The sequence below is a fragment of the Bubalus bubalis genome, chromosome 3 (genome assembly GCF_019923935.1).
Source record: "Bubalus bubalis isolate 160015118507 breed Murrah chromosome 3, NDDB_SH_1, whole genome shotgun sequence".
NCBI lineage: Eukaryota > Metazoa > Chordata > Mammalia > Artiodactyla > Bovidae > Bubalus > Bubalus bubalis.
In genome coordinates, this window is record NC_059159.1 from 19,856,093 (window position 1) to 19,881,798 (window position 25,706).

At 47.6% G+C, this 25,706-nt stretch overlaps 3 protein-coding genes across 15 annotated transcripts in view; 1 reads left to right on the forward strand and 2 right to left on the reverse strand.

Moving 5' to 3' along the window:
• Nucleotides 1-303: 303 nt before the first annotated feature.
• TMEM106A (transmembrane protein 106A) lies at nt 304-14,564 on the reverse strand. Of its 7 annotated transcripts, none has more exons than XM_025280075.3 (10): nt 14,424-14,564; nt 14,042-14,125; nt 13,022-13,248; nt 12,437-12,500; nt 11,123-11,276; nt 10,419-10,559; nt 10,267-10,310; nt 9,539-9,592; nt 4,527-4,620; nt 304-469 (listed from the first exon to the last, which is right to left on the reverse strand). In XM_025280075.3, exons 3-10 carry the CDS (start codon nt 13,227-13,229, stop codon nt 350-352), a joined length of 879 nt encoding a protein of 292 aa, XP_025135860.2. In that variant the 5' UTR covers nt 13,230-13,248; nt 14,042-14,125; nt 14,424-14,564; the 3' UTR covers nt 304-349. The 7 variants fall into 7 exon arrangements, with proteins under 7 accessions (XP_025135860.2, XP_044794851.1, XP_025135857.2 ...); XM_044938916.2 differs by lacking the exon at nt 304-469 and adding an exon at nt 1,740-2,685 and having other exon boundaries at nt 4,535-4,620; XM_025280072.3 differs by lacking the exon at nt 304-469 and adding an exon at nt 1,740-2,685.
• Nucleotides 2,746-4,567, forward strand: CCDC200 (coiled-coil domain containing 200). The gene is made up of 3 exons (XM_006042611.3): nt 2,746-2,968; nt 3,416-3,465; nt 4,439-4,567. Exons 1-3 carry the CDS (start codon nt 2,794-2,796, stop codon nt 4,463-4,465), a joined length of 252 nt encoding a protein of 83 aa, XP_006042673.3. The 5' UTR covers nt 2,746-2,793; the 3' UTR covers nt 4,466-4,567.
• A 121-nt stretch (nt 14,565-14,685) lies between the features above and the next one.
• Nucleotides 14,686-25,706, reverse strand: part of NBR1 (NBR1 autophagy cargo receptor) — a 30,369-nt gene continuing 19,348 nt past the window's right edge. For 5 of the 7 annotated variants that reach the window (XM_006042613.3, XM_025280071.2, XM_006042614.3 and 2 more), the window contains 10 exons: nt 25,520-25,666; nt 24,963-25,038; nt 24,329-24,439; nt 23,910-24,074; nt 23,616-23,693; nt 22,049-22,466; nt 21,510-21,604; nt 20,822-20,879; nt 19,987-20,101; nt 14,686-16,495 (listed from right to left, as the gene is read on the reverse strand). In XM_006042613.3, coding sequence (XP_006042675.1) covers nt 16,322-16,495; nt 19,987-20,101; nt 20,822-20,879; nt 21,510-21,604; nt 22,049-22,466; nt 23,616-23,693; nt 23,910-24,074; nt 24,329-24,439; nt 24,963-25,038; nt 25,520-25,666 — 1,437 coding nt within the window. In that variant the 3' untranslated portion in view covers nt 14,686-16,321. The remainder of the gene's footprint in view (nt 16,496-19,986; nt 20,102-20,821; nt 20,880-21,509; nt 21,605-22,048; nt 22,467-23,615; nt 23,694-23,909; nt 24,075-24,328; nt 24,440-24,962; nt 25,039-25,519; nt 25,667-25,706) is intronic. The other 2 variants (XM_006042616.3, XM_006042615.3) reach the window with 2 other exon arrangements.

Sequence of the window (25,706 nt, forward strand, 5' to 3'; positions counted from 1 at the left end):
AAATCCCCAGGACTAGGGTAATTTCTAATAAGCCACCTTGTTGTATTCACAGAGCTCAGACCCCAGTGAAAGTTAGTTGGATTTTTTTTTTAATTAAAAAATTTTTGATGGCTGTGCTGGGTCCTCTTGCTGCACTTGGGCTCTCTCTGGTTGCTGAGAGCCGAGGCTACTCTCTAGTTGTGGTGCACGGGCTTCTTATTGCGGTTGCTTCTCTTGTTATGGAGCACAGGCTCTAGGCTCATGAGTTTCAGTAATTGTGGCACACAGGATTAGTTGTCCCATGGCATGTGGAATCTTTCTGGACAAGGGATCAAACCCATGTCCTCTGCATTGACAGGTGGATTCTTAATCATTGGACCACCATGGAAGTCCTTGCATTTTCTTGACTCAGAACAGGGGGAGGAGATGGAGGACTAAGGGAGGAGGAGAGGGATAGGTCAGCAGAGGGCCAGATGAAGATGCTGAAATCCTGGTGTGGGTAGGAGAAAACCAGAGAGAAAAGTCAGACCACTTGGGAATTGTCCCTGGGGTCCATTGAAACTCAAAGCTAAGGTGGAAAGGTGTCTTCTACCTGCTCAGGGCCCCAGAGAGAAAGGTGCTTTAAAGATGTTCTCTGGGAGGCTTGGGAGGAACACCTCCCTTCTTCCCATGGCAGGGGAGGGGGGCCTGCCCAGTTGCCCTGGTAGTGGTCACATTGTGAGGTGGATCTGGTTACAGGCCACAGGGTTGAGGTGAGAGGAGACAGAAGCGGCGGGGGCAGTGGCAGCCTCCTGGGCTCTGCCTGCCCCCACCCCTCTGCCTCTTGTCACCCCTCCCTCCTGTCACCCTCACTGTCATGGGCAGTGCTTACCACTGGGAGGCCCGTCGGCGGCAGATGGCTTTGGACCGGAAGAGGTGGCTGATGGCCCAGCAGCAGCAGCAAGAGCAGGTGCATGAGAGGGGCCAGGTTCACTGGGGTCCTTCCAGGGATAGGGAGGAGATGGGGAGGGAAGACAGATCCCCAGGAAGCTATTATCTGGTGAATATTGTTTTGCTGGGAGCTGGAGGAAAGCAAATTCCTTTGATGTCATGGATGTGTGTGCGCATTAGGGTGACTCAGCTCTGCGGTTATACTAGGCTGAGGCCTCATGTGGGACCGAGGGGTCAGGCACAGGAGGTTTTAAAGCCGCACTGTCTGATAGGGTGGCTACCAGCCTGTGTGCTATAGCCCTTGAGCTAGGAGACTAAGTCTCCTAGCCCGTGGCTAGGAGACTAAGGGACTGAATTTTAAATTCTACGTACATTTATTTAAATATAAATTTAAAAACAAATATCCACTTTACATACTGACAAAATTTTAAGTATGTTTGGAACATCTTGGGTAAGTAAATCTACTTTCTTGATTGTAAATTATATGAACTCGAAATATCAAGTTAATTTTGTCAAACTTGCCTTTCTAAAACGAATTTGTTTTACTTTGCTTTTGGCTGTGATGGGTCTTCGTTGCTGTATGCAGGCTTTTTCTAGTGTGAGGGCTTCCCATTGCGGTGGCTTCTCTTGTGCGGAGCACAGGCTCTAGGGGCATGGGCTTCAGCATGGCTGGTGGGCTCTAGAGTGCAGGTTCAGAAGTTGTGCACGGGCCTAGTTGCCCCATGGCATGTGGAATCTTTCTGGACCAGGGGTCGAACCCATGCTCCCATAGTGGCAGGTGGCTTCTTAACCACTGGACTGCTAGAGAAATCCCCTGATCAAACATTTTTGTTACTATTAATGTATTTGTTTACGGTTGTGCTGGGTCTTCCTTGCTGCTGCAGCTTTTCTCTAGTTGCGGAGAGCAGGGACCACTCTCCAGTTTCGGTGCACAGGCCTCCCACTGCAGTGGCTTCTCTTGCTGCAGAGTGTAGGCTTCAGTAGCTGTGGCACATGGGCTGTAGAGCACAGGCTCAATAGTTGTGCTATACGGGCTTAAGTGCTCCTCGGCATGTGGGATCTTCCTGGGTCAGGGATCGAACTGGTATCACCTGAATTGGCAGGCGGATTCTTTACCATTGAGCTACCAGGGAAGCCCTGCAACCAAACATTTTTTTGAAAAATGTAATGTCTAAATTCAGATGTGCTGTTGAGTATAAAATGCCCTCTGTGTTTTGAAGACTTAGTACAAAAACAAACACTGTAAATTATCAATATTATCATATTGAGTTTTTATGTTTTGGATGTATTGGGTTGAATAAAATACATCGTTATACTTAGTTTCACCTATTTCTTCTTCCTTTGTTATGTGGCTAATAGAAAATTTTAAATTATATATGAAAGTAAAAGCGTTCATCTCCGAATATGGTACCCATTATATTTCTACTGGACAGTGCTGTTTGAGGCATTTGTAAGAGATTATTCTTTACTCTCTGGCACTGCAAATGGCCTTCAGTGCACACAGCTCTCAAGCTAGGAGGTAGGCGGTCAGAGGCTGTGTTTACTGGGCAGGGGCTGTGCCAGGGGGCACTGTTGCTATAGAAACAGTTTAGGGTGTGGGTGGGTGAGGTGAGATAGCTCAGGCTCCAGGCTCAGCCTTCAACTCCAGGGAGCAGAGACCCTGCAGCCACCTCCGCCTCGGGATTCCCTTGTCTTGCTTCCTGCAGTGTCTCTGGCAAGGTGGTGACTGGATGGGGTGGGAGGAGGATTCCACTTGTGGGGGCTTCTTGCCAGGAACTGAAGAAACGCCAAGAAGAGGAACGGCAATGTGAGGAGAAAACCCAGCCACCTCAGGAGTCCCGGCAGGAGTCGCAGCCACCCCTGGCGCAATCACAGTTGCCACCTATGCCACAGCTGCCGCAGGTGCCCCAGCAGCCACCACAGCCGCCTCAGCCAAAGCAGCCAAACGCCCAAGAATGTCTTACTCAGTGCACCTCCCAGTACATCCTCCAGGATTCCCAGAGGCCAGGTCCCCACAAGGACACATACCAAAGAGAGGTGACCAACCCTCATCGTCCTGGTAAGTAAGATGCCTGGCAGTGGGAGGTAGTGAGAAGGGAGTCCCTGGTTAGGGCCCAGATTCCATATTTGGGGGAATCTCCTTTACGTGGGAGTCATTCTCTCTGAGTAGCTTTGTGCCAAGTTAGGGTGGCAGAGAAACCTGCCAACTTCCACAGAGGGTGGCTGAGAAGTTGTCAGTCCCTCCTCTAGGATGAGGGGGACAGATGGGGGAGGGAGCCAACAGAGGGTGGGAGATGAGTTGTAGGCTTAGCAACAATATCCCAACCCCTGTGGGGTCTGGAACAGGGAAGCACAGGCTGGCTTCCTGGTAGAGAATTTTCAGTGTGGGCTGGGTCTGTGCCTTGCCTTAGATAGGGGCCATGGCCTTCCTGGTAAAGAATCCAGCTGTGCCATGTTCCATTCTCAGAACTGCCAGATGAGTAATTGTGTTTTGTTTCCTCATCAGGTGGCAAGAAATCTAGCCCAGATATGCAAACCAAGTACTCACGATTCACGGTGAGACAGATTCAGAGTGTGAAAGCCAGATAGCTTCTGGCTGTGTATCTGAGTGTGCTTGAGTGCAAGTGTGGGGGAGTCTAGAAAGGCTTCCTTGGCAGGACTTGGGAGAGGGGATTGAAGCTGTTCAGTCATTTCTGGATGGCCCATTCCTTGGCCCATAAGAATGTCTTGGTAGGCCCCATTGCTCAGCACTAAGTGAAGGAGCACTAAGTGAAGAAGTCTAGTTGGGAAGGCTGGACAGGTACAAAGAAGCAAAATCTAGGGGCTGATTAGGGTAGAGCCAGCTAGGCAGGAGGGAGGTAAGACCTGAAGTAAGAGGTATGGTCTCAGTTAGGATCACCACTCTCTGGTAGCATGACTCACTCTGAGCCTCAGCTGCCCATCCATTAAAGGAGAATGATACCAGTTCCACAGTAGAGGTGTCATGAGGACTGGGTTAAAAGGGAAGGCATTTGAAGCACTTAGCTTAGTGTCTGACTAATTGTAGACCATCAAACCCAGGAAGACTCTTGAGTGTCTTGGGAATTACATAAAACAGGATGAGCTTTGGAAATAGTTTTTTTTCCTGAAACAGGTGCCAAGGATGGGAGAACCCAATCCTAGTCCTTTAAGATGAGGACTGGGCCACTCACTACATTTCAGTTTGATTCCTTTGGCTTCGAAGTAATTAATTAATTATCGCTCAGTCATGTCTGACTTTTTGCAACCCCATGGACTGTAGCCTATCAGGCTCTTCCGTCCATGGGATTTTCCAGGCAAGAGTGCTGGAGTGGATTGCCATTTCCTTCTCCAGGGGATCTTCCCGACCCAGGAATCAAACCTGGGTCTCCTGCATTGCAGGCAGACGCTTTACTGTCTGAGCCACCAGGGAAGCCCTTTGGCTTCAAAGGGCTTACTTAATACAGTAAGCAAAAGCAGTGGGCCTGGGAACTGCTAACCTGTTTTGCCTCCTGTCTCTCCTTCTTCTCAGTCAACGAATTACATCCAGCAATGGTGATTCAGAAATAGACCCCAAGATCCCACTGGCCATCAGCAAAAAATCAGATAAACGACCCGACCTTCTTACCACCCAGCAACACCTCCACTTCAAAAGCCAGTCCCTCCTGATCCACTCTGGCAGAGGAGCTGAGCCAGGAATAAAATGATTTCTTCCTGGAAAGAATCGAAGAGACTGGTCAGGCTCTGTGAGACTGGGATGAGGAGGAGGGGCAGGAAGAGGATGGAGGGAGTGTGGGAAGAAAGTGGAAGGTAAGTCCCTGCTTCTCCAGGCAAAGCCTATGGGAGAACTTGGCTTTGCGCCCCTCAAGTCTACAGCTCCACTACTGGCCCTTATTTAGCAATGTTCAGTCTGTCGGGAGCTCATCAGGTTCATAACTCTCCATCAGCCCGGCCCCCTGGAGGATGCTTACTGAGATTCAGCTGGGGGAGGAGGGGTTGTATCACACCAGAGCAGACCTAGGGCAGTGATAGGAAGAAGTGGCAGACAGGGACCCCCTCCACCAAGTCCAGCGTCAGTCTGGTCCACAGTGGACACTCCACTGTTGATGATGAGAGGCAGGGACAGAGATAAAGAACTCAGGAAAGCGGGACTGCAGTCTCAGGCACAGGACACCTGACCTTAGGAAGAGGGGGACTCAGTTCCATTCAAGTCGATCAGTTGTGTACGACTCTTTGTGACCCCATGACTTGCAGCACGCCAGGCCTCCCTGTCCATCACCAACTCCAGGAGTTCACTCAAACTCATGTCCACCGAGTTGGTGATGCCATCCAGCCATCTCATCCTCTGTCATCCCCTTCTCCTCCTACCCCCAATCCCTCCCAGCATCAGAGTCTTTTCCAATGAGTCAACTCTTTGCATAAGGTGGCCAAAGTACTGGAGTTTCAGCTTTAGCATCATTCCTTCCAAAGAACACCCAGGGCTGATCTCCTTTAGAATGGACTGGTTGGATCTCCTTGCAGTCCAAGGGACTCTCAAGCGTCTTCTCCAACACCACAGTTCAAAAGCATCAATTCTTCTGCTCTCAGCTTTCTTTATAGTCCAACTCTCACATCCATACATGACTACTGGAAAAACCATAGCCTTGACTAGATGGACCTTTGTTGGCAAAATAATGTCTCTGCTTTGGAATATGCTATCAAGGCTGGTCATAACTTTCCTTCCAAGGAGTAAGCGTCTTAATTTCATGGCTACAATCACCATCTGCAGTGATTTTGGAGCACCAAAAAATAAAGTCTGACACTGTTTCCACTGTTTCCCCATCTATTTCCCATGAAGTGATGGGACCAGATGCCATGATCTTCGTTTTCTGAATGTTGAGCTTTAAGCCTACTTTTTCACTCTCCTCTTTCACTTTCATCAAGAGGCTTTTTCGTTCCTCTTCACTTTCTGCCATAAAGGTGGTGTCATCTGCATATCTGAGGTTATTGATATTTCTCCTGGCAATCTTGATTCCAGCTTGTGCTTCCACCAGCCCAGCATTTCTCATGATGTACTCTGCATATAAGTTAAATAAGCAGGGTGACAATATACAGCCTTGACGTACTCCTTTTCCTATTTGGAACCAGTCTGTTGTTCCATGTCTAGTTCTAACTGTTGCTTCCTGACCTGCGTATAGGTTTCTCAAGAGGCTGGTCAGGTGGTCTGGTATTCCCATCTCTTGAAGAATTTTCCACAGTTTATTGTGATCCACACAAAGGCTTTGGCATAGTCAATAAAGCAGAAATAGATGTTTTTCTGGAACTCTCTTGCTTTTTCGATGATCCAGTGGATGTTGGCAATTTGATCTCTGGTTCCTCTGCCTTTTCTAAAACCAGCTTGAACATCAGGAAGTTGACGGTTCACGTATTGTGAAGCCTGGCTTGGAGAATTTTGAGCATTACTTTACCTTGCATGTGCTGCTGCTGCTGCTGCTAAGTCGCTTCAGTCGTGTCTGACTCTGTGCGACCCCATAGACGGCAGCCCACCAGGCTCCCCCGTCCCTGGGATTCTCCAGGCAAGAACACTGGAGTGGGCTGCCATTTCCTTCTCCAATGCACCTAGCATGTGAGATAAGTGCAATTGTGCAGTAGTTTGACCATTCTTTGGCATTGCCTTTCTTTGGGATTGGAATGAAAACTGACCTTTTCCAGTCCTGTGGCCACTGCTGAGTTTTCCAAATTTGCTGGCATATTGAGTGCAGCACTTTCACAGCATCATCTTTCAGGATTTGGAATAGCTCAACTGGAATTCCAACACCTCCACTAGCTTTGTTCGTAGTGATGCTTCCTAAGGCCCATTTCACTTCACATTCCAGGATATCTGGCTCTAGATGAGTGTGAGTGATCACACCATCATGATTATCTTGGTTGTGAAGATCTTTTTTGTACAGTTCTTCTGTGTATTCTTGCCAGCTCTTCTTAATACCGTCTGCTTCTGTTAGGTCCATACCATTTCTGTCCTTTATTGAGCCCATCTTGGTATCTCTAATTTTCTTGAAGAGATGTCTAGTCTTTCCCATTCTATTGTTTTCCTCTATTTCTTTGCATTGATCGCTTATCGGACTGGCCCCCCTCCTCCCCCAAATCCATAGGCTTCTTCCTCCCTGGGTCTCAGCCTTTCCATGTAGCAGAGATAGGTAAGAGGCTCTAAAGCCCCCAGATATTCCCCTCCCCACTTCCTGAAACTGACAGATGGGGGTCCCCAGCCTCATCTCCTGTTCCACTTTTTACTGGTAAGGGGGGACGGTGCCTGGGTCCTTTCATTCTAGGATGGCCTTTGGGTGGGAAATTAACACATTCTGGTATTTTTGCCTAGAGAATCCCGTGGACAGAGGAGCCTGGAAGGCTACAGTCCATAGCGTTGCAGAGTGAGACATGACTGCAGTGACTCAGCATGCACAAAGGAACCTCTCAGTGCAGTGTTTCTTGAGAGGAGCACTTGGGGGAGGTATGGGGAGGTGGGGGACACAGAACAAGAATATTAAAGTTGGATGGGACTTCAGAGATACGTAATGAGAGAAAGGGAGAGAAGACAGAGAAGGAGGGCATGTTCCCAAGGGGTTCAGGGACTGGGGAAGAGACCTTGATGCCCACCTGGACATTAAGAAATAGGCTGTGAGACAGGGAGTGTCCACCAGCAGCTCCTTTCCTAATTATAGGAGACCTTTATTTTGCTTTTTTAAACACTGTTAAGTACAGTTTAGTGAATACAATATAAATCCTTTACATTTTCCAAACTCCACACAGCACAAGCTCCAGCCTGGACTTCATGGACTTTCATGCTGTTGCCAGCACCACTTTGACCCCAGTTATTCAGGCATGAAAGCGTGCAGAAGGCATGAACTCCTTCCTTCCTCTTGTCCCCTGGTCAGCTAGTCATCAGGTTCTGTCCCCACTTCCCTTTCTCCATCCTTCCTACTTCAACTTTCCCCACCGTCCAAACTCACCTCTCTGCCTGTCTGAGTGATAGAAACCACAGTAAAGGTGACTGTGGCGCCATCTGGCCTGTCTGTGTCCACCCACATGGGCTCAGGTTGTGACCTCCTTCAATAAATACCTTTTAAAATGACTCTGGCTTTGTCTCTGTTTTTCCTATGCAGGCCCAGAAGGTGCCAGGTGCCTCCCTTCCCTCCTCTCCTTTTGTTCCTGCTGTGCAGAGAATAATATTAATAAAAGTGTTTTATGGAGAAGAGAAGCTTTAGCTGCAGAACAGCTCTGTGTTCCTGGGGACCCAGACCATCTATAACCAGGAAGGAGGCAGAGCCAAAGGGCCTTGGCCAAAGGGTGGGCAACAAGTTACCAGGAGAAAAGCAGGCCATCACCAACGATCTGTCACGTGACCAAAGCAAAAGGCCCTAGGGACAGCATGGGCTGATCCCTAAGTCATTCCCATCACTGGGTGGAGAACTGGAAAAGGATCCATGGAGTCAAACCAGATAAAATGAACGTTTTCTCTGCATTCAGGCAGGAAGAAGGCCTTCCCTGGAGCAACAGGCAACCAAGGTGCGCAGCATAGGAATGTGGGTGCTGCTCCATGCCTCTGAGGCAGCTGAGGAAACGCTGGGTCAGACTTTGCTCAAGACACAATCAGAGGCCTCTGGTATTGGCCTCTAGAAGAATCAGGCTTCTGATCCTGTAGAAATCAGAGAGGGTGTGTGTGTGTATTTGTGTGTGTGACAGAGAGAGAGAGAGAGAGAGAGAGAGAGAGAGAGAGAGAGAGAGAGAGAGAGAGACAGACACTGTGTGTATGGGTGTATGTGTGAGAGAGAGACAGTGTGTAGGAATGTATGAGTGTATATGAAGTTAACTTCCACAGGAAGCTTCCCCTGCTGGGGGTGCATGGCGTGGGGAGGGTATGATAAAGTAGGGTTTTTCCTTTGGCAAAGTCACTATGGTCCTACTGGGCACCACGGAGCTGTGGGAAGTATAGATCGGGCCGGCAGGCAACTGAGGCTTGAGAGTAGCGGACAGGTCACGGCGGGTGAGAGACCAGCAAGTGGGGCACAGACGTGTTTCCCCGGCATTCCACATATTCATAGCTCTGGAAGACCAGCTGCTCGGAACGGCTCAGGTAGGAATAGGTCAGGGTGCCCCTGGGGAGGAAAAGCAGGCTTTGGTGCTGTGTCTGGGAGGAAGAGGAAAGCCTTGGCCTTGCTCTGTTCTCTGGGGAGGGCTGGCTTCCTGCTCTGTCATGGCTCCTGGGACAGCTGCCCCATCCGGGTCCCGGGCAGCTCCATGGGTGTCACATCAACAGCTCAGAAGCAAAGTGGACCCTAGAGGAAGGGCTGGACCTGCCACTATCAAGAGCCAACAGATACATGGAGTCAACTTGGATGACTTCCTTCCCACTAGGGGGAGCTGGAGTCAGGAGGTGGGGGAGGGGGGACTTCCCTGGTGGTCCAGTGGCTGTGATTCTGAGCTTCCCATTCAGGGGACCCAGGTTCAATCCCTGGTCAGGGAACTAGAGTCCACATGCCACAACTAAAGATCCTGCATGCTTAACCTAAGACCCAACAAAGCCAAAATAAATAACTATTAAAAAAAAAAAAGAAGAAGTGGGAGAGGGGATACCAGGGCTTCAAATCCTACTCACTGGATGTGCAAAAGCACGTGGTGGACTTTGATTTCCAGCCAGGTACAGATTTTGCTGAGAAAGACAGAGAGGAAGAACACGGGACCACATTTCACACTGAGCAGCCTGTCAGTTCAGAGGAGACCTGCAGTCCCAGGCCCCTGGCCTCCTTTCATGCGGAGGGCAAGGACCCAGGCCACTCCCACCCCCTTCCAGCTCCCTCTGCCTAAGGTGAGCACTTCACTCCCCCAACCCCCACTGGCTTGGCCCAGGCATGTGCTGGTCGTTCCCTTAGTAGAAGACAGCGAGTCAGGCTGAAGAGCCCAAAGTCATATATTGTAAAGGTGAAAGTGAAAGTCACTCAGTTGTGTCCAACTCTGCGACCCCATGGACTTGTACAGTCCATGGAATTCTCCAGGCCAGAATACTGGAGTGGGTAGCCTTTCTATTCTCCAGGGGATCTTCCCAACCCAGGGATCAAACCCAGGTCTCCTGCCTTACAGGCAGATTCTTTACCAACTGAGCCACAAGGGAAGTCCCATATATTGTAAGGATTAACCCAATTCTAGCCTGGTTTTCATTCCAATCCTGCTCCAAACAGGGGCCCTGAACTCTTGCACACTGCAGTCTTGGCCATAAGTATGCAGGCTGAATGCAGGGTTGCTAAGCAATCAAGAAATCTGGTGGGGATTCAAACTGGGTTTCCAACCAGGAAGGAGGTGAGGGAGAAGAGATCAAGGGCTACTTACTATGTGTTTTCATCCCGTATTGTATTGGTCACTGCATAAAACATCTGTCAACCAAATGGTCATAGGGTTAGCCCCAACTGCAGCTGCCCCCTTCCTCCCACCTGTGTCCACACACTTGTGGGGTGTGGGGCTGGCCAGTGAGAAGGAGTCACCTGTTCACTGGCCAAAGGGCCGATGTGGAGAAGGAGGCTGTGGGAGACCTGTCCCACCACGAAGGACAGGTGCAGAACCTCGACGGTCAGCTGGGTCACAGTGATAGGGCAGTAATTGTTATTGGAGATATTCAAGATACTCTGGGGAGGAAGACAGGGAAAGGGAGGGGTGAGAGTAACCATCCTTGGCAAGAAGAAGTCAAACAGTTTAAAAAAACCCCCAGCCTGATTGAGCCCCACCCCAGTGAGAGCTTCAGCTGCTGGGGCACCAGTGCCAGACCCCTTGGAGGGGTCACCATTAACTAAGACCATAAAAGTGAAAGTATTAATCGCTCAGTCTTGTCCAACTCTTTGTGACCCACGGACCAGGCTCCTCTGTCCATGGAGTTCTCCAGGCAAGAATACTGGGACATTAAGCTGTCTCAAAATCCAGTCTCACCCTGCAAGGCTCTTGCTGTTCCCCTGCCCACCTGGAAAGTCTCAGGCATACCCACTCCCTAATACTGCTCTGGCCTCAATTCTAACCTCTCACAGTTCCAATCCTACACAATCTCTCAGGGGCTTCTCCCCAGGCTTCTGACATCCTCTGAGTGCCGTAAGATCCCTGGCTACCCATGTCCAGGGTCAGAACATGGGACAAGGGCTTCAGAGGAGTGGTGCCTGGAAGGTGGGGTCAGAGCCCAGGGGCACAGGCACCCACCCACCGTTATGTTGAGGTAGACATTGGCCACATCAGTGGCCACTGTGGAGGAGTTGAGGCCCACAGGCTGCACGGCGATTGTCCGGGGAAACAGGAAAAAGACGATGAGGGAGGAGGTCACCAGGCAGATGGACACTGCCAGGAACACGGAGAGTTTCCTGTGGGAAAGCAGGACCCGGGTAGGGAAGTGGAGAAGTCTGGACACAGAAGCAACCTGGCCAGGGGTGTTCAGATACTCTTCTCTGTATACAAGGCTCTCTTCTGAGTTCCCCCCACAACTGGACACTTAGCTCCTCAGGTGTGGAGGACCAGCCTAGGGTCAGGGGTGGCTCAGAGTGGGGAGAAGCACAGGACTGAGAAGCCAGCAACTTGGTGTCCATCCCCAGCTCTCTGTACCCACTGGCCCAGTAACTCTGAACAACCCATTTAACTGCCCTAAGCCTCAGTTTCCTTGTCTATAAAATGGAGATAATTCATTGTACCTAACCTACCTCATACAATCTGTTATAGGCTAATTCAGGAAAAGCCACCAATTCCCGGTCCTGGTGCGTAGTCAAAGGCTAAACCAATGCCAGCTATAATCACTGGAAGAAGTCTACATGAATTTTGAGAGTTCTGAATTTTAATACTCATATTCAGAACCAGACATCATCTGTCCATCTAATTCAAAATTGTAATACCCATTAAAGAGACTGCACCTTGGTAGCACCTTCTAAGAGGCACTGCCAGATTTGGACTCTGATGCAGTGGTCGGGGAGGGCTGGGTGGTGGCTCCCAGATGGAAGCTGAGGACCCTGGGAGGAGGAGCTGCAGGGATTCATGTCAAACGACCCAGATGACAAAGAGTCACAGGCCCCCACAGTGAAACTCAGGGCTGCCTCTGAGGTTCTGAAGGGTCCCAGGTCAGGGAGGAGCTGGCTTTCCATCTCTATGGGGAAGAGAACAAGCAGGTCTGAACTGCCATAGCAAAGGAAGTTCTTAGGAAAAATCACTTCCCCAAACCAATGGCAACCTCCTCCATCCTGGAAGGACTTGCAGAGTCAAGAGGTCCTCTCTGTCTTCAAAAGGGAGCCATGCTTCTTGGAAGCAGTGATGCTTTGGATACCAACTAACCTCAGGTGGTCTGCTGTGCCCTGAGATTCTTTAACTAGGAAAATCTGTGGAAACAGGGTGCTAATATGTTTGAGCCCAATGAGGCTCAGGCTTTTGGAGGAGAACCAATGGAGAAAATTTAGTAGAGGAGGGCACATTGGGATGACAAAGAGGAATTGCCCCCATGGGCAATGCCTGCAGAACTCAGGTAGGAAGAGGGGCTTACGTGTGCCTGGGCTTCAGCCTCTGGTCCCCATAGGGGATAAGGGCCACCAGCTGCTTCTCTAGCTCTGTAGAGAGAAAGAGGGTGAGGAGGGCCACGAAGTGTTCATGCCAAGTTTCCTGTACCAGCCTGCGAGAAGCACCCCTCCATCCCACAGAGCAGTCTCAGAAGCATGCTATCTCTGACCCAGGGCAGGACTGGGGACACTGGCTGTTGGCAGCTCAGATTTGCCATCTCTCGAATGGAGGTGAGATTTTCATTAACATGGGTGAAGAATTTCTGCAAGTCACCACAAGTCAGAAAAGCCCAGTTTCTTTGGAGAGGTCATGGTAACTTCCTGAATCCTACGGCAGGGTTGCTAAGGAAGCAGAGAGGCTGGAAATCCCCTGGGGTTGGGTGGTACAACCAGGGCAGGAGGAAGGTCTCTGCAGAGAGCCCAGGGAGGGTTAGAATCTCCCTGGGCCAGCCTGAAACTGGGGACTAGGAGCTGGACTACCTAACAACATCCAGGGAGACTCAGAGGGGCCCGCTGGCTGTTAAGAGCCTTTCCTGGATCCCAGGCTACTTCCAGAGCCTGCGGCTACTCACCTCGAGGAATCTCCCCACTGCCCTGGCAGGTGGGACAAGTTACAAAGCCAGCACTAGCAGCCCTTTCACAAGGCACACAGGAACAGAAAGGCTTGCTGTTGCCCGTGCTGGAGTAGCTGGCAGCCTTGCTGCCAAAGGCTGGGTCGGGGGGCAGGATTAATTTGTTCTCATCCTCCTGAGAGGCCAGCTGGGAGAATGTCTCACCCATTGTTCAGGGGTATTTTTCACTGATGAAAAAAGAACAAAATTCAGTTAGCATGGATGCTGGGTGTCACTCTGGTTTTAAGTTTTTGAGATTGGCAAGGGGCCCCGCCACAATTTCAGCAACCTCAAGCCTAAGAAAGTGAAGGTATGGAAATTCAAGCAGTTAACACAGTGGCTCTCAGATCAAGAATCTCTGCATTTCAACTCCTCTCTTTATAGTAGGACAGCTCAATTCCTGAGAGGGAAAAGCAAAGCAGAGGTTATTTCACTTTAAGGGACTTTCATAAGTGAAAGCGGAGCACTTATTTTGTTCTGGAAAAGTTGCTGAGCTGTCACCGATTACCAAGGAAGGAAGTTAGATAGGGCTGGCTTGGGGGCAGCAACCAGGAGAATCCCTTCATCCTCTGAGACAAGGGATTCTGAAGATGTCTCTCCAGTACCCCAGGGGCAGAAATGCCTGAGGTCTCCCAGCCTGGGTGTGGAAGGAAAGCTTCCATTCCTGAACCTGGGCAGGTACTGGTGTAATAGGAAGGTATGGATTCTTTGGAACAAGAAAGAAAAAGGAAGCTAGACTGGCCACAGATGTGGCTTAAAAAACCCCTAAAAAGGTCGCGGAAGAGAGCATAAACCTCTTCTATGTTGCTTTCTGAGTTGGGATGGGAAAGAATGTCTGGGGGAGGAGCAACGTCTGGGTAAGTCCTTTAAGAGGAAGAACTGAGGCTAAAAATCTAGATTCTACCCTAAAGAGTGGAGTCAAATGAATGGGCATCCTGAGCTGAACTCTGACCTTGGGGGCTAAAATAAAATGAGCCTCACCTGGCTTAGGTCTGAGATTCCCGGGCTCCTCTCAGCTGCCAGAGGACGAGAGATTTTTGGAGTACGTAATTTGGGGACGAGAGCCTGTAAGGGAAGGGTGGTTCCAGAGTCCTGGGGGAAGCGAATGCCCCGTTGGGGCAGGTGGGGAGCCGTGACTGCGGCCTACCCATAGCCCCAGCTGCCTTACGCCCTACTCTGAAGCTGGGCGTGGACTGAGAGGCTAGGATTTCATCGAAAGAGGATTTTAAGTCCCATCAGACACCTCGAGAGACCGTTAGCAGAGCTCGGTACCTGCGTGTTGGGCTAGGAGGAGGAGGCACAGGAGGGGCCTGGGCCCTTGTCTCCCAGAGGAAAAGTAAAGGAATTTCTCAAAGCGCCTTACCCTCGGGCGACCGCGGCGACAGAAACGCCTGCAAAGTAGAACCGAAACTGCGGGAGCCGGGGTCTGGCCCCAACCTTTGATTCAAAGCCTTGGGAGGCTCCGCCCCGGCTCCTCCGAACCCTCCCTGCCAGGGCCCGCCCCCTCCCTGCCAGGGCCCGCCCCTCCCTGCCAGGGCCCGCCTCTCTCAACATAGCGGCCAGAACGTTTCTCAGCTCTTCAAGGGCCACGCGAGGTCCTGGACGAAGGTATCAGCCAGGGCAGGTAAGAGTTTCAAAGTTTATTTCACCATTCTTTAAGCGGTTACGTACAAGTACAATGGGACAGACGACTGGACCCTTACAATACGACTCCGATGGTCAAGACAGATCCCGTCCCAAATCAACCCCAATTAATTACACACAACCGGCCGCTCAGCCTCTACCCAGAAGGCCCCATAAAAACGTTTTAAATAACGAACAGCCTGGTTGGCTTGCAGTCTGAATCCTGGCCTATTTAATAGCATTCAAGAGTTATACTGTAAATAAACATCATTATGGCTAATGATTACATCATCATTCATTGTAATACCAACCAGGTTATACAATACTATTATCCTTCCCCCTTCGGGCTGGGGCCGGGCCGGGGGGTGGGGGTGGGGTGGGGGGGTGGGGTGGGTGTCAGATTTCTTCTTTTTCTGCAAGCAATTTTTATGACTAAAATCTTTAGTGTTTTTTGTTACCTCTTTACCAGCTGTACCCAAGACTCCTTTCTATAAACAGAGTGAGGACTTTGGACCTTTTTAAGCAAGTTCTTTCCCCACTCACTCTGGGGTTAAATTAAACCAAAACTTTTTTCTGTGAGTTTGCTCCCCATCCAAGTTTTGTAAAACAGCCTCTTTTTCTTGTTCTGAGTTCTCCTGAACAGATTTCAAACATTCAAGAGACATTCAGGACTTCCTGAATCCCATTTCAAAGCCTCACACCCACTCATCTGCCTGCACCTGAATTTTACTGAGATTCACATAATAAAGTTCAGTTTTCTCATGTTTCTATACAGCCCTTGCCCACTCTACTGTAAATAAGACCTGCCCCCTGACATAAAGAAAAAAGGTAACTGTTAAATTTACTTTTTCCTTTAATAGAAGAGTTTTCTTTCCTTCTTTATAGGATTAGCAAAATATTTCACACTACCTAAATTTTTTCCCTTAAATAAAATACAAATGTATGCAAAATTGCTACAACAGACACTGTTCAACAGGTGCTGGTGGGTTAATTAGCACACTCCCCGCTCCTTACTCAGAAGTGCAGAGACGGGATATACTTCAACGCATCAGTGGGGTCTTTAGAAAACAACAGTGCTGATTTCCGAGACTTGCAGAGAAATGATTTTCTACTTGAAATGGGAAGAGTAACAAAATTCCTATCATGTTCTAGGTGTCATTTTAATACCACATAGCTATTTAAGCTTGGGACAGGTTAGAGAAATTATGAGAATAATTCTGGAAAACAACTTCCAAGGTTAATTCCTTTTAAAAACTGACAACAGATATCCCCATAAAAACATCCACGTTAAGCAAAGAAAAATACTCAACTTCAGTACAAGCAGAAAGAAAAATGGTTCTATAGGAAGTTTAAGTTATACTCTTCAGTGCACTAAAACAGAGAAAGGAGCTTTATCCAAATCAACTGAAAAATGCTCTTCCTACAATTCACCTAATGTCTACCGTGAAAATTTAAGTTCTGGTTTTTTATTTGCTCCAAAAAATACTGCAATGGCAGGTACTGTCTGGATAGTTCAATGATGGGCTCTATTATAGATTCATCAGATTAAAAAATAAGCAAGGGTCTCTACCCCATGCCCCAACAGAATCAAGATCATCTCTGAGCAGCAGGCAAAGTTATTTAATACGAGGCCACTCCTCAGTAGCGGTGGCTGTACCAGTCGTTGTTGTTGACCTGAAGGAGTTCTGTCACCACCTGCAGGATGTTGTAATTGTGTTTCTTCAGCAGCCTTAGGTTCAACTGCCTGTCACAGAATCCCATTTCAAAGAGATGGGCCATCAGGGCTGCTGTCTGATCTTCAGAAACTATTGGCTGTGTAGAGTCAAGAAAAGCAGAAAAACAGTTTCTGTAAAAATCTGTATTATTTTGTTGAATAATTCTAATCTTTCCAGATTTATTCAAAACACTAGGTAATTAGGTGCAAGACTATGGCACTCCTGTCAACCCAATACCAATGGGTCTTTTGAGGGGATAAGAAGGACTGGGAAAACTCTATTTTGGATGAGGTATGTTTGTATCCCAAACCAGGTAACAAATGAACTGTCTTTAGAACTAGATGAAGGAAGAGATGCAAACACACTCTGGAAACCCTGTGAAGATAAAGGTGATCATGATGATGGGCCAAGGAGAAGAGCTGTTACTAGAAAAAAGTCTGGGAAGTTTAATCAAATACGCAAAGGAGCTGGACCAGAAACTGCTCAGGAAATGATATCCTGGGCAATCTTCTTGGCTTTTTTTTAAAATAAAGAATAGCAATTCTTAATTGCTAATTTACTTAATCTTTTATTTTTACTTTCCTCTTTGGGCCAAGTTCATAACCTTCCTAAATCCTCCAAACACTTGGAACACCCTCTTATTTACTTAACAGCTGTGTCGAGTACCAATTTTCTTCTTAAAAAAAAAAAAAAAAAGAGAGACACAGGTTAGCTAGTATTTTGCAGGTGGTTGAGTGGATTAAAGCTCAACATTCAGAAAACTAAGATCATAGCATCCAGTCCCATCACTTTATGGCAAACAGATGGGGAAACAGTGGAAACTGTGGCTGACTTTATTTCTCTGGGCTCCAAAATCACTGCAGATGATGACTGCAGCCATGAACTTAAAAGACATTTACTCCTTGGAAGGAAAGTTATGACCAACTTAGACAGCATATTAAAAAGCAGAGACATTACTTTGTCAACAAAGGTCCGTCTAGTCAAGGCTATGGTTTTTCCAGTAGTCATGTATGGATGTGAGAGTTGGACCATAAAGAAAGCTGAGTGCCGAAGAACTGATGCTTTTGAACTGTGGTGTTGGAAAAGACTCTTTAGAGTCCCCTGGACTACAAGGAGATCCAACCAGTCCATCCTAAAGAAGATTAGTCCTGAGTGTTCGTTGGAAAGACTGATGTTGAAGCTGATACTCTTAATACTCTGGCCACCTGATGCAGAGAACTGACTCATCTGAAAAGACCCTGATGCTGGGAAAGACTGAGGGCAGGAGGAGAAGGGGATGACAGAGGATGAGATGGTTGGATGGCATCACTGACTCAATGGACATGAGTTTGAGTAAACTCTGGGAGTTGGTGATGGACAGGGAGGCCTGGCGTGCTGCAGTCCATGGGGTCACAAAGCATCGGACACAACTGAGCAACTGAACTGAATGGATTAGGATAAGAAAGCATGTCAATATGTTGAGCACTGTCTCTGGTATTTCTCTCTTCTACTGTTTCCTTCTATTTCAGAGTAAGTTATCCATCCTCCTTTCCAGGTTAGTCCTGAATGAACCTTACTTTGTATCTCATTACCTCTCGTCACCTCGGAAATATTTTTCTACTAATTAACCTCTCTCATTTTGATTGTTAACTTCCTTTGCTACTGGCTCACCTTTAAAAATGTCTCCCTTCGCCTTACATGTCCCAGCTTTCACTCTCCTTTTCCCTTTGTATAGTCCAGCTATTTGAAAGTGAGGCACAGTTGTACTCTTAAAGTCCTCTCTGCTCCTTCACACTCCTGTGCAGCACCTGACACTTCTGGCCATGCCCTCCTCATTAAAACTCCCTTCCCTAAGCTCCAGCGTAGAACTCCCTTCCCTTCCTCATTCTCCTCCTAGTTCTCAGTCTTCTTTGCAGAGCACTCTTTCTTTCCATGATCCTTAGAGGCTGCTCCTTCCTTTATCCATTCTTCCTGGAAAATTTTATCTAATTTGTGGCTCCTGTTATATCTTGTACATAAATGACTTCATTTCCAGGCCAAACTTCTTTTCTCTGTAATTCAAATGTATAAATCCAACTATACTCTGGATAAACTGACCTGGGTCTCAAATTCAACACCAGCCCCAAACCGACTTGATTTTCTTTTCCTCCTGCTCAAATATACCCTTCTTATATATCCTCTCTTAATGAATGTTACACTGACTACCTAAACCAGAAACTTTTATCCTTGACTTCTTTCTACCCTTATGGCCTCCAAGTTCTGCCATTTCTATTTCTCTTCTACCCTTCTTTTCTTCTTACACGTGGATTCTCAGCTGGATTTCTTAAGGCTCCCTTAGCCTCCACACTATGGAGGAGTGGAGTGATCTTACAAAGAACAAATCTGATCATGTTAATTACTTCCCTAAAATCCTTCAGAGGCTGCCCACAGGTTCTAAAATAAAATCCAAATCACTTAACACAGCATCCCACCTACATCACTGGTCTTGTCTTTTCTTTCTCTTCTTAGAACAAATTTACCTTCCAGGCTCACATTTCCAGATCTCTTCACTGGCTACTGTCTGTCTACCCTTTCTGACTCTGATTCCTGGCGAACACTTTTAGGATGACTTCAGGCATCATCTACCAGGAAGCCTTCCTGTGCTGCACTGCGGGGCCAATTATCAGACTGAGGTGTTCCACCGGTCTGAGAAAACTGGCATAGTATCTTACACTGCACAATAAATGTGTGGTTTTTTTTAATTAGATGAAAGATTCCTTAAATTCTATAGTGCTTTTCAATTTTCAAAAGTTTCATAGACAAATGTCTGTTTACTTCACTTGTTTCCCACCACTTTGGGCAGGAACTAGTGTCTGATTCCTCTTGTAGCACTGGCACCTGGGAGAGCTCCACACACATACTAGGTCTGCAACAAACATTAGGTTTTTTTTCTTTCCTCTCTAAACTTAGCCAAAGTCATATAAGAGGAAAGTGGCCAAGTCTTTGTGTTTTAATCAAAGACTAAGTTTTGTGATACATATATCCGATGGAATTACTCAGCCATAAAAAGGAACAAATCTGAGGCAGTTTTAGAGAGATGGATGAACCCAGAGCTTGTTATCCAGAGTGAAGTCAGAAAGAGGAAAACAAATATCGTATATTAACACATATATGTGGAATCTAGAAAGATGGTACTGATGAACCTATTTGTAGGGCAGGAATAGAGATGCAGACAGAGAACAGACTTGTGGAAGGAGAGGGTGAGAGAAATTGAGAGAGCAGCACTGAAACATATATGTCATCATATGTAAGAAACATACATAGCTAGTGGGAAGCTGCTGTATAGCACAGGGAGTTCAACCTGGTGACAACCTAGAGGGGTAGGATGGGGTGGGGGAATGGGCGGGAGGTCCAAGAGAGAGGGGACATACGTGTACTTATGGCTGATTCTTGGCTGCTATACGGCAGAATCCAACACACATTGTAAAGCAATTATCCTCCAATTAAAAGAAGACTAAACTTGAAGCTCATGCTTTCTATGATGATGTGCGCCTCTCTCCAGCCCAGGCAGATGCCACTGTTTTCACTAGTGACTTGGATTTGGTTCAGGAAAATAAAACATACACTGACCTGTGCAGTGACTGGTGGTCCAGCAAACAAGGCCTTGTACGCAGAGGCAGCAACAGACAAAGCCCCCTTTACCAGTCCTCCAGCAATGCTATTCCCGTGATGGTGGTGGTGGTGCCTGAGGAGGAAAGCCAAATTATCTCCCTAAGAAACACTAATTATTATCTTCCTACAAGATAATCTGGGTTCTCATTCTGGAAAGGAAATGAGATTTCCTGAAGAAAAAAAAATCAAATGTAAAATGAGTGTGTGACTGTTTTCCTATCCGTTTTATAGTTACAAATCTAGGTCCGACGTAGGGCTCAGTTCTTACTGTTACAAGATATGGGCACTGCAGAAAACACGTCACTCTGGTTAGCATGCCAGCTTTCAGCCCCAGTGGAAAATTAAAATTAATGTGGTCAAGGGCGCAGTGAGGTACTGGCAGTGTGTCTGCTCAGTTACCATCTCAGAGGAAACATCTCCCAAAGGAAATGTGGTTTTCTGAACACTGTATACGGGGAGGGGCCCAACTTGACACCGCTTTGAGACGACTAGGAGCAGAGAAGAAGGTTTGTCTAAGAACAAGTTACGAGACGCACAATGGGCTGGACCTTCCTGCCCTCCTCTGTTACTAAGCAGGAATTGAACCTTAGGGTGCTTCTTCCGTCTGGACTGGCAACACTCTTAAACATCAACGTTAGCCCTCTGCTCAGGGTTGCTCATGAGCTTCAGAAGAAATAAGAACAAGAAGGGATGATGGCTCTCCTCCGTCACTCTCAGGAGGGGGCACATGCTCTGAGAGGCTAGGACATCCACCTGCTTCAAAGAAGAGGCTGCACAGGCAAGGTCCAGTTACCTTGAGTGGTCATAGCTCTTCGGTCTGCTGTTTACAAGTCCTGAGGAGCCTCTGAGCTCTAAAAGCAAAAGAGCTGTTGGTTAGATGCAGCATCTAGAAATGCCTTGGATTTCCTAACTCCCAGCAGGGCTATTTCTGAGGCAGGTAACAATCTGATCACATTTCAAGCCTTTAATTTTTTGGCTGCACCACATGCCATGTGGGCTCTTAGTTCCTTGATCAGAGATTCGACCTGTGCCCCCTGCACTGGATGCAGAGTCTTAAATCATTGGGCCGCCAGGCAAGTCCAGGTTTTGTTTTCTGAGGAAGAGAGGGATGCCACTTTGAGGGTCTACTCATAACTCCAAGGTGCTATTCTATTTTGTAGATGAGGAAACAGACCTTCAGGTATTATCAACCTGCTGAACCATTGCAAGGTTACACAGTGAGGAAAGGCAGAGCTGGGGCTGAACCTAGACTGGGCTGGTTCCAAAACCTGTGTTCTTTCCACTACAGCACAATGCCAGCTTCTATGGGGTCTCATCTAATAAATATTAAGCTAGAAGATAGAACAAAAAGAGTAGGAGGGAGGAGCACAGAAAAAGTCAAAGGGCAAGTTTTGCAAAACTGCCAAGAACCACAGAGGGCCTACTTATACCTGGTTTCCATGAAAAAAGAGCACCGAGAGAAAGCTCAGGCAGGTCATTACCTTCTCTGATCTGACCAGGGACTGAAGAAACTTCTGGTACGGTAACTGGTAAATCCACTCCTGGGGAACCATGATGCTGTGCACTGGGAGGACTCCTTTCAGAAAGACATAATATTGAAAGTAAGTTGAGAAGGCACCTCTGGTAACGGTGGAGAAACAGCAAACAGGGCACAGCAGAGCTAGATTCTCTACAGAGGTTTCACACTGCTGATCCAGAGCACATGTCTGCATCTAGGGATCAGGTGGGAAGAGCTCACTCTTCTGTTTTCCTCTTCAGCCACAGTCAAGCTAGAAAGACTGGCTGCAGTCTGGTCACTCCCCTGCTAATTACTCAGCTAATTAAGGTTAACTAAAGCAAGTATTTCTTTAAATCCAGGATCCACAAATACTGGGAAGTACAGCTTTTATTCATCAGACTTTACTATGGGAAATCGCCATTTCCCCCGCTGACAGAGAAACAGGTTTTGAGATCAGATTGAGTCCTCTCTCTTTATTCCACCTCTGAAGGACAGCCCAGCAGAGTGGGGTACAGATGGTACCTGGGCAGCTGTGGTGGAGGCCCCACCACCTCTGGGGTTAGGGGCACTGTGTCCAGAGTCTGTGAGGTCATAAGGATGTCATTGATGTTGTGCCCCTGTGGCTGGTTGTCCCCTCCAGGGGGTCTCTCCCCAGCCTCGACTGGTTCCTGCCCAGCCTCAATCCCAGGCTCTCCTTCAGCCCCTCGCTCCAGGCCTGGCTGTGAGAGTGCAGAGCTGTACATGGAGTCCCCCAGGGGGCGGCTGGTGTCAAAGCACTCAGGCAGGATGATGATATAGTCCTCTGAAGAAGCAGAGGACTGACTCCGAACTTCATCTTTGAGCTCATCCTCTTCCTCCACAACAGCCTCTTCTTCAGCAATTTGGACAATCTCCTCCCTCTCGTCTGCAAGTGGTCCCTCTTCAGGTGAGGCAAATTTCACTAAAGGGTGAAAGCATCCAATTTTAAGGTACAAACTAAGAACAGTCCCTCATGCTTACCCTGCCCCATACCAAGCCTTGTGGGTCATGAGCTATAATTATGAAAGCCAGAGGAGAGGGACAAGCCAGAGGGCCATATTCAAAGTCTGAAGCTGCAAAGAACCAAAGTTCATAAAAACAAGGTCAGCAGAAACAATAAAGCTTCTGAGAACACTATGAACCTTAAAACAAGGAGGCCCTTTTCCTTATTCCCTTCAGGTGACAGCTAACGTAACTGTCAGAGCAACCCCAAGGACTAGACAATTCATGGAATTCTCCAGGCCAGAATACTGGAGTGGGTAGCCTTTCCCTTATTCCAGGGGGTCTTCCCAACCCAGGGATTGAACCCAGGTCTCCCACATTGCAGGTGGATTCTTTACCAGCTGAGCCACAAGGGAAGACCAAGCATATTGGAGTGGGTAGTCTATCCCTTCTCCAGTGGATCTTCCCGACCCAGGAATCGAACCGGGGGTCCCCTGCATTGCAGGCGGATTCTTTACCAACTGAGCTATCAGAGAAGCCCCTATCATATTGGGATGGTTTCAAATCGAAATTGCTAAACTAGCTAACAGGGCTATGAGAAGAGAAAACATCTGGTGCTAAGTACTGCAGGGACTATATGACTACTTTTGACTCCTTTCCTCCTCTTCTTTGCAAAGTAATGAGTAGTCATGACAGAAAACTGGCAAAACATGGATGAGTTAAGAAAAAAAATAACAACAAACTACCAATAATCTTATTGAGACAACTACTGTGAACATTTTGGTGTAAGTCCTTCTAGACTTTGTTTAGACTTTTTTTGTTATCCATTTGTACTCAAATGTTTGTGTGGAAATACATATATATTTTTTAAATACATAGTTTTAAAATTTGAGTGTTTGGATAGTATCTGAAATACATGAAATTGCTTCTGCCTATCTGACCTCTAGAAATTCTGCCACAAAGAAATTTATTACAGCAGAATTTAATCCCGAGAAACTTTAGCTTGGTGCTCCTGCTTCTGCCCACTATTTCCTGACTGTTGCCCTTGGGAGAAATGAGACAACTCAGCTTCTGGGGATGGGGGTGGGAGCGTAGGGGAGGGTTCTCTGCTGAGGGGCCATCCACTTACACGAAGACTCCTTATTGCAGAGCCCAGGCAGCACAGTTGGCTGCTGTTCCTCTGTGGCGGACAGCTGTGATTCAGCCCCTGGGAAAGTGCAGAAATGAATTACAGGAGCTGCCTTGCTCCTGATGCACACGTAGAGTCTAAAAAACCAACCATGATCCAACCTCTAACAAAGATCCCCCGTCTCCACTCTCATTAAAGAAGAGCACTTCTACCTGCTCAGGTCTGGCAATCACAAGTCAGGCATCACCCCGATGTGGGGGTGGGGTGAGGTCTGAGAATTTCAGGGACACTCACTCTGCGGGGACTTCTGTCTCCAAGGTGGTTTGTGATCCGGGGCGGCATCCAACGTAAGGGATCGGATGACAGTCTCACACACGAACTGGGTCCCACTCAAATCATCTTCTGGTTCCTCCATGGAAGAAACGTTCTCGGCCTTTTTCTTTACTGACACTGTGGAATCTGGAAAGGACAGAACTTTTGTCTGCACTTGGTGTTTAAAGTGTTGCAGAGCTTTCTCCAGTCACATCCCCATGCTGATACGATGCCAAGGAATAACTGCTGTCTGTGCTATGTGAAGGTGAGACTTCAAAATATCAGAGCCTATGGAAAACCCATTCACACACCAAGGTAAGGTTAGTAGAAGGTATGGATAACAACAGGGCGTGGTATGGAAGGGGAGGATGCAAATGCTTTACAAATATTTAACCCCTTACCAGGAAGTGCTTTAAATCCCGCCCCTTCACTCTCTTCCTGTATCTGCCCCAAGCCTGGCTTCTCTATTAAAGGACTGTCATGTGGCAGAGGAGACATGCAGGGAGTCATATCTGGAGAATGAAGATAGGAGAACCATCAACCAAGAAAAGGCATTGCATCATCAATACTCAGTGTCCAGAAGCAGCAGCTTCTAGGTTTCCTGCCACCTGCAGAACTAAAATAAACCCAGATATGCTCCAAGGCCTGTTGTAAAGAATTTTTCCAGACCATCAAGTACACAAGTATCTCAGGTCAATCAACACAGGAAGGATCATAAACAGTTGTTTGGCTTTGGAAGACCATGGCCAAGACACAGAACCATGAATGTAAAGTAACAAAGGGACACAAACACCTAGGAGAAATGGAGAAGAGGGTCCCTTTATGGTGGGGAAACTCTGTACAAACTTGTATTGTTGCCTCTGACTGACAACAGGGAAATGAAGGAAAATGGGCCCATGGGTGCAGTTTTAATATCACATTGTGGGAGAAATCCTTGCCTACTAATATCTCAGAATGACACAGTAACTACCAGAGTCAGGGGGGCAATACTACTGGGCCTGTTAATAAACAAGGTGGACCAAGTGACATTCTTACCCACAGGAGTGTTGTGGGGCACTCTCTCCAACTCTTGGACAATATTTATATCCAGTAGCTCAAAGGACAGCAGATCCTGAAAAAAAAAGGGGGGAAGGCATGTTAGGCTACTTGCAACACATGCTAGAGCCATGTTTTGTGTTAAAGGCAACTGAGCTCCACATCATCCTAGATTCAACTCGTGTTCAAATTCATGCCTCATCTCAGTCAAGTGAGAACAAGAAGAGTTAATGGGAACCAAACATTCAAATAGCCACTGGGAGAGAGAGCAGATGTAGTGGGGGTGAAGGAGAACCAGTTAGCCAGAAAGAAGAGGCAGCGAAGGGGAAGTTGTGGGAACCACAAGATAAGTTCCCAATTCAAAGAGGAAACATTTAGTTTGGAAACTTGCTTCCACTGGGGATGATCCTGCCATTTGATGCATCTCACTAGATTAGAGTGGTCTATCTCTAACTTCCTGGGCACCACCGACGGCTCTACCCTCCTCCCTTCAACAAGTTAAGAACTTGTTCCCCAGGGTTTTCTGTCCCTTCCCCTCAAAATGCTCAATCTTCCACCTGGGCAGTCAGAAGATCCACAGATGGGATGTAGAGCTCCCTCTTGCTGGGAGCATTCTTTGCCTTCTGTAGGATGCAGGTTCCTGGCCCTTCTGTCTGCTCAGTTGTTTCACCAGGCAGAATTTCTTCTTCAGCCAGAAAAGCTTCCTATGGAGAGAAACCATTGGGACACATTTTTGGCCCTCAA

What these genes read in the sequence shown, in the direction of transcription:
- CCDC200 (XM_006042611.3), top strand. Translation starts at nt 2,794, where the DNA reads ATGCCACAGCTGCCGCAGGTGCCCCAGCAGCCACCACAGCCGCCTCAG. An exon ending in GACCAACCCTCATCGTCCTG is followed by an intron (nt 2,969 to 3,415) that starts GTAAGTAAGATG and finishes TTTCCTCATCAG; the next exon opens with GTGGCAAGAAATCTAGCCCA. An exon ending in CCAAGTACTCACGATTCACG is followed by an intron (nt 3,466 to 4,438) that starts GTGAGACAGATT and finishes CCTTCTTCTCAG; the next exon opens with TCAACGAATTACATCCAGCA.
- TMEM106A (XM_044938916.2), bottom strand. Translation starts at nt 13,229, where the DNA reads ATGGGTGAGACATTCTCCCAGCTGGCCTCTCAGGAGGATGAGAACAAA. An exon ending in AGGCTGAAGCCCAGGCACAC is followed by an intron (nt 11,277 to 12,436) that starts GTAAGCCCCTCT and finishes GCTTTCCCACAG; the next exon opens with GAAACTCTCCGTGTTCCTGG. An exon ending in AGTGGAGGTGTTGCTGGGTG is followed by an intron (nt 2,686 to 4,534) that starts GTAAGAAGGTCG and finishes GCGTTTCTTCAG; the next exon opens with TTCCTGGCAAGAAGCCCCCA.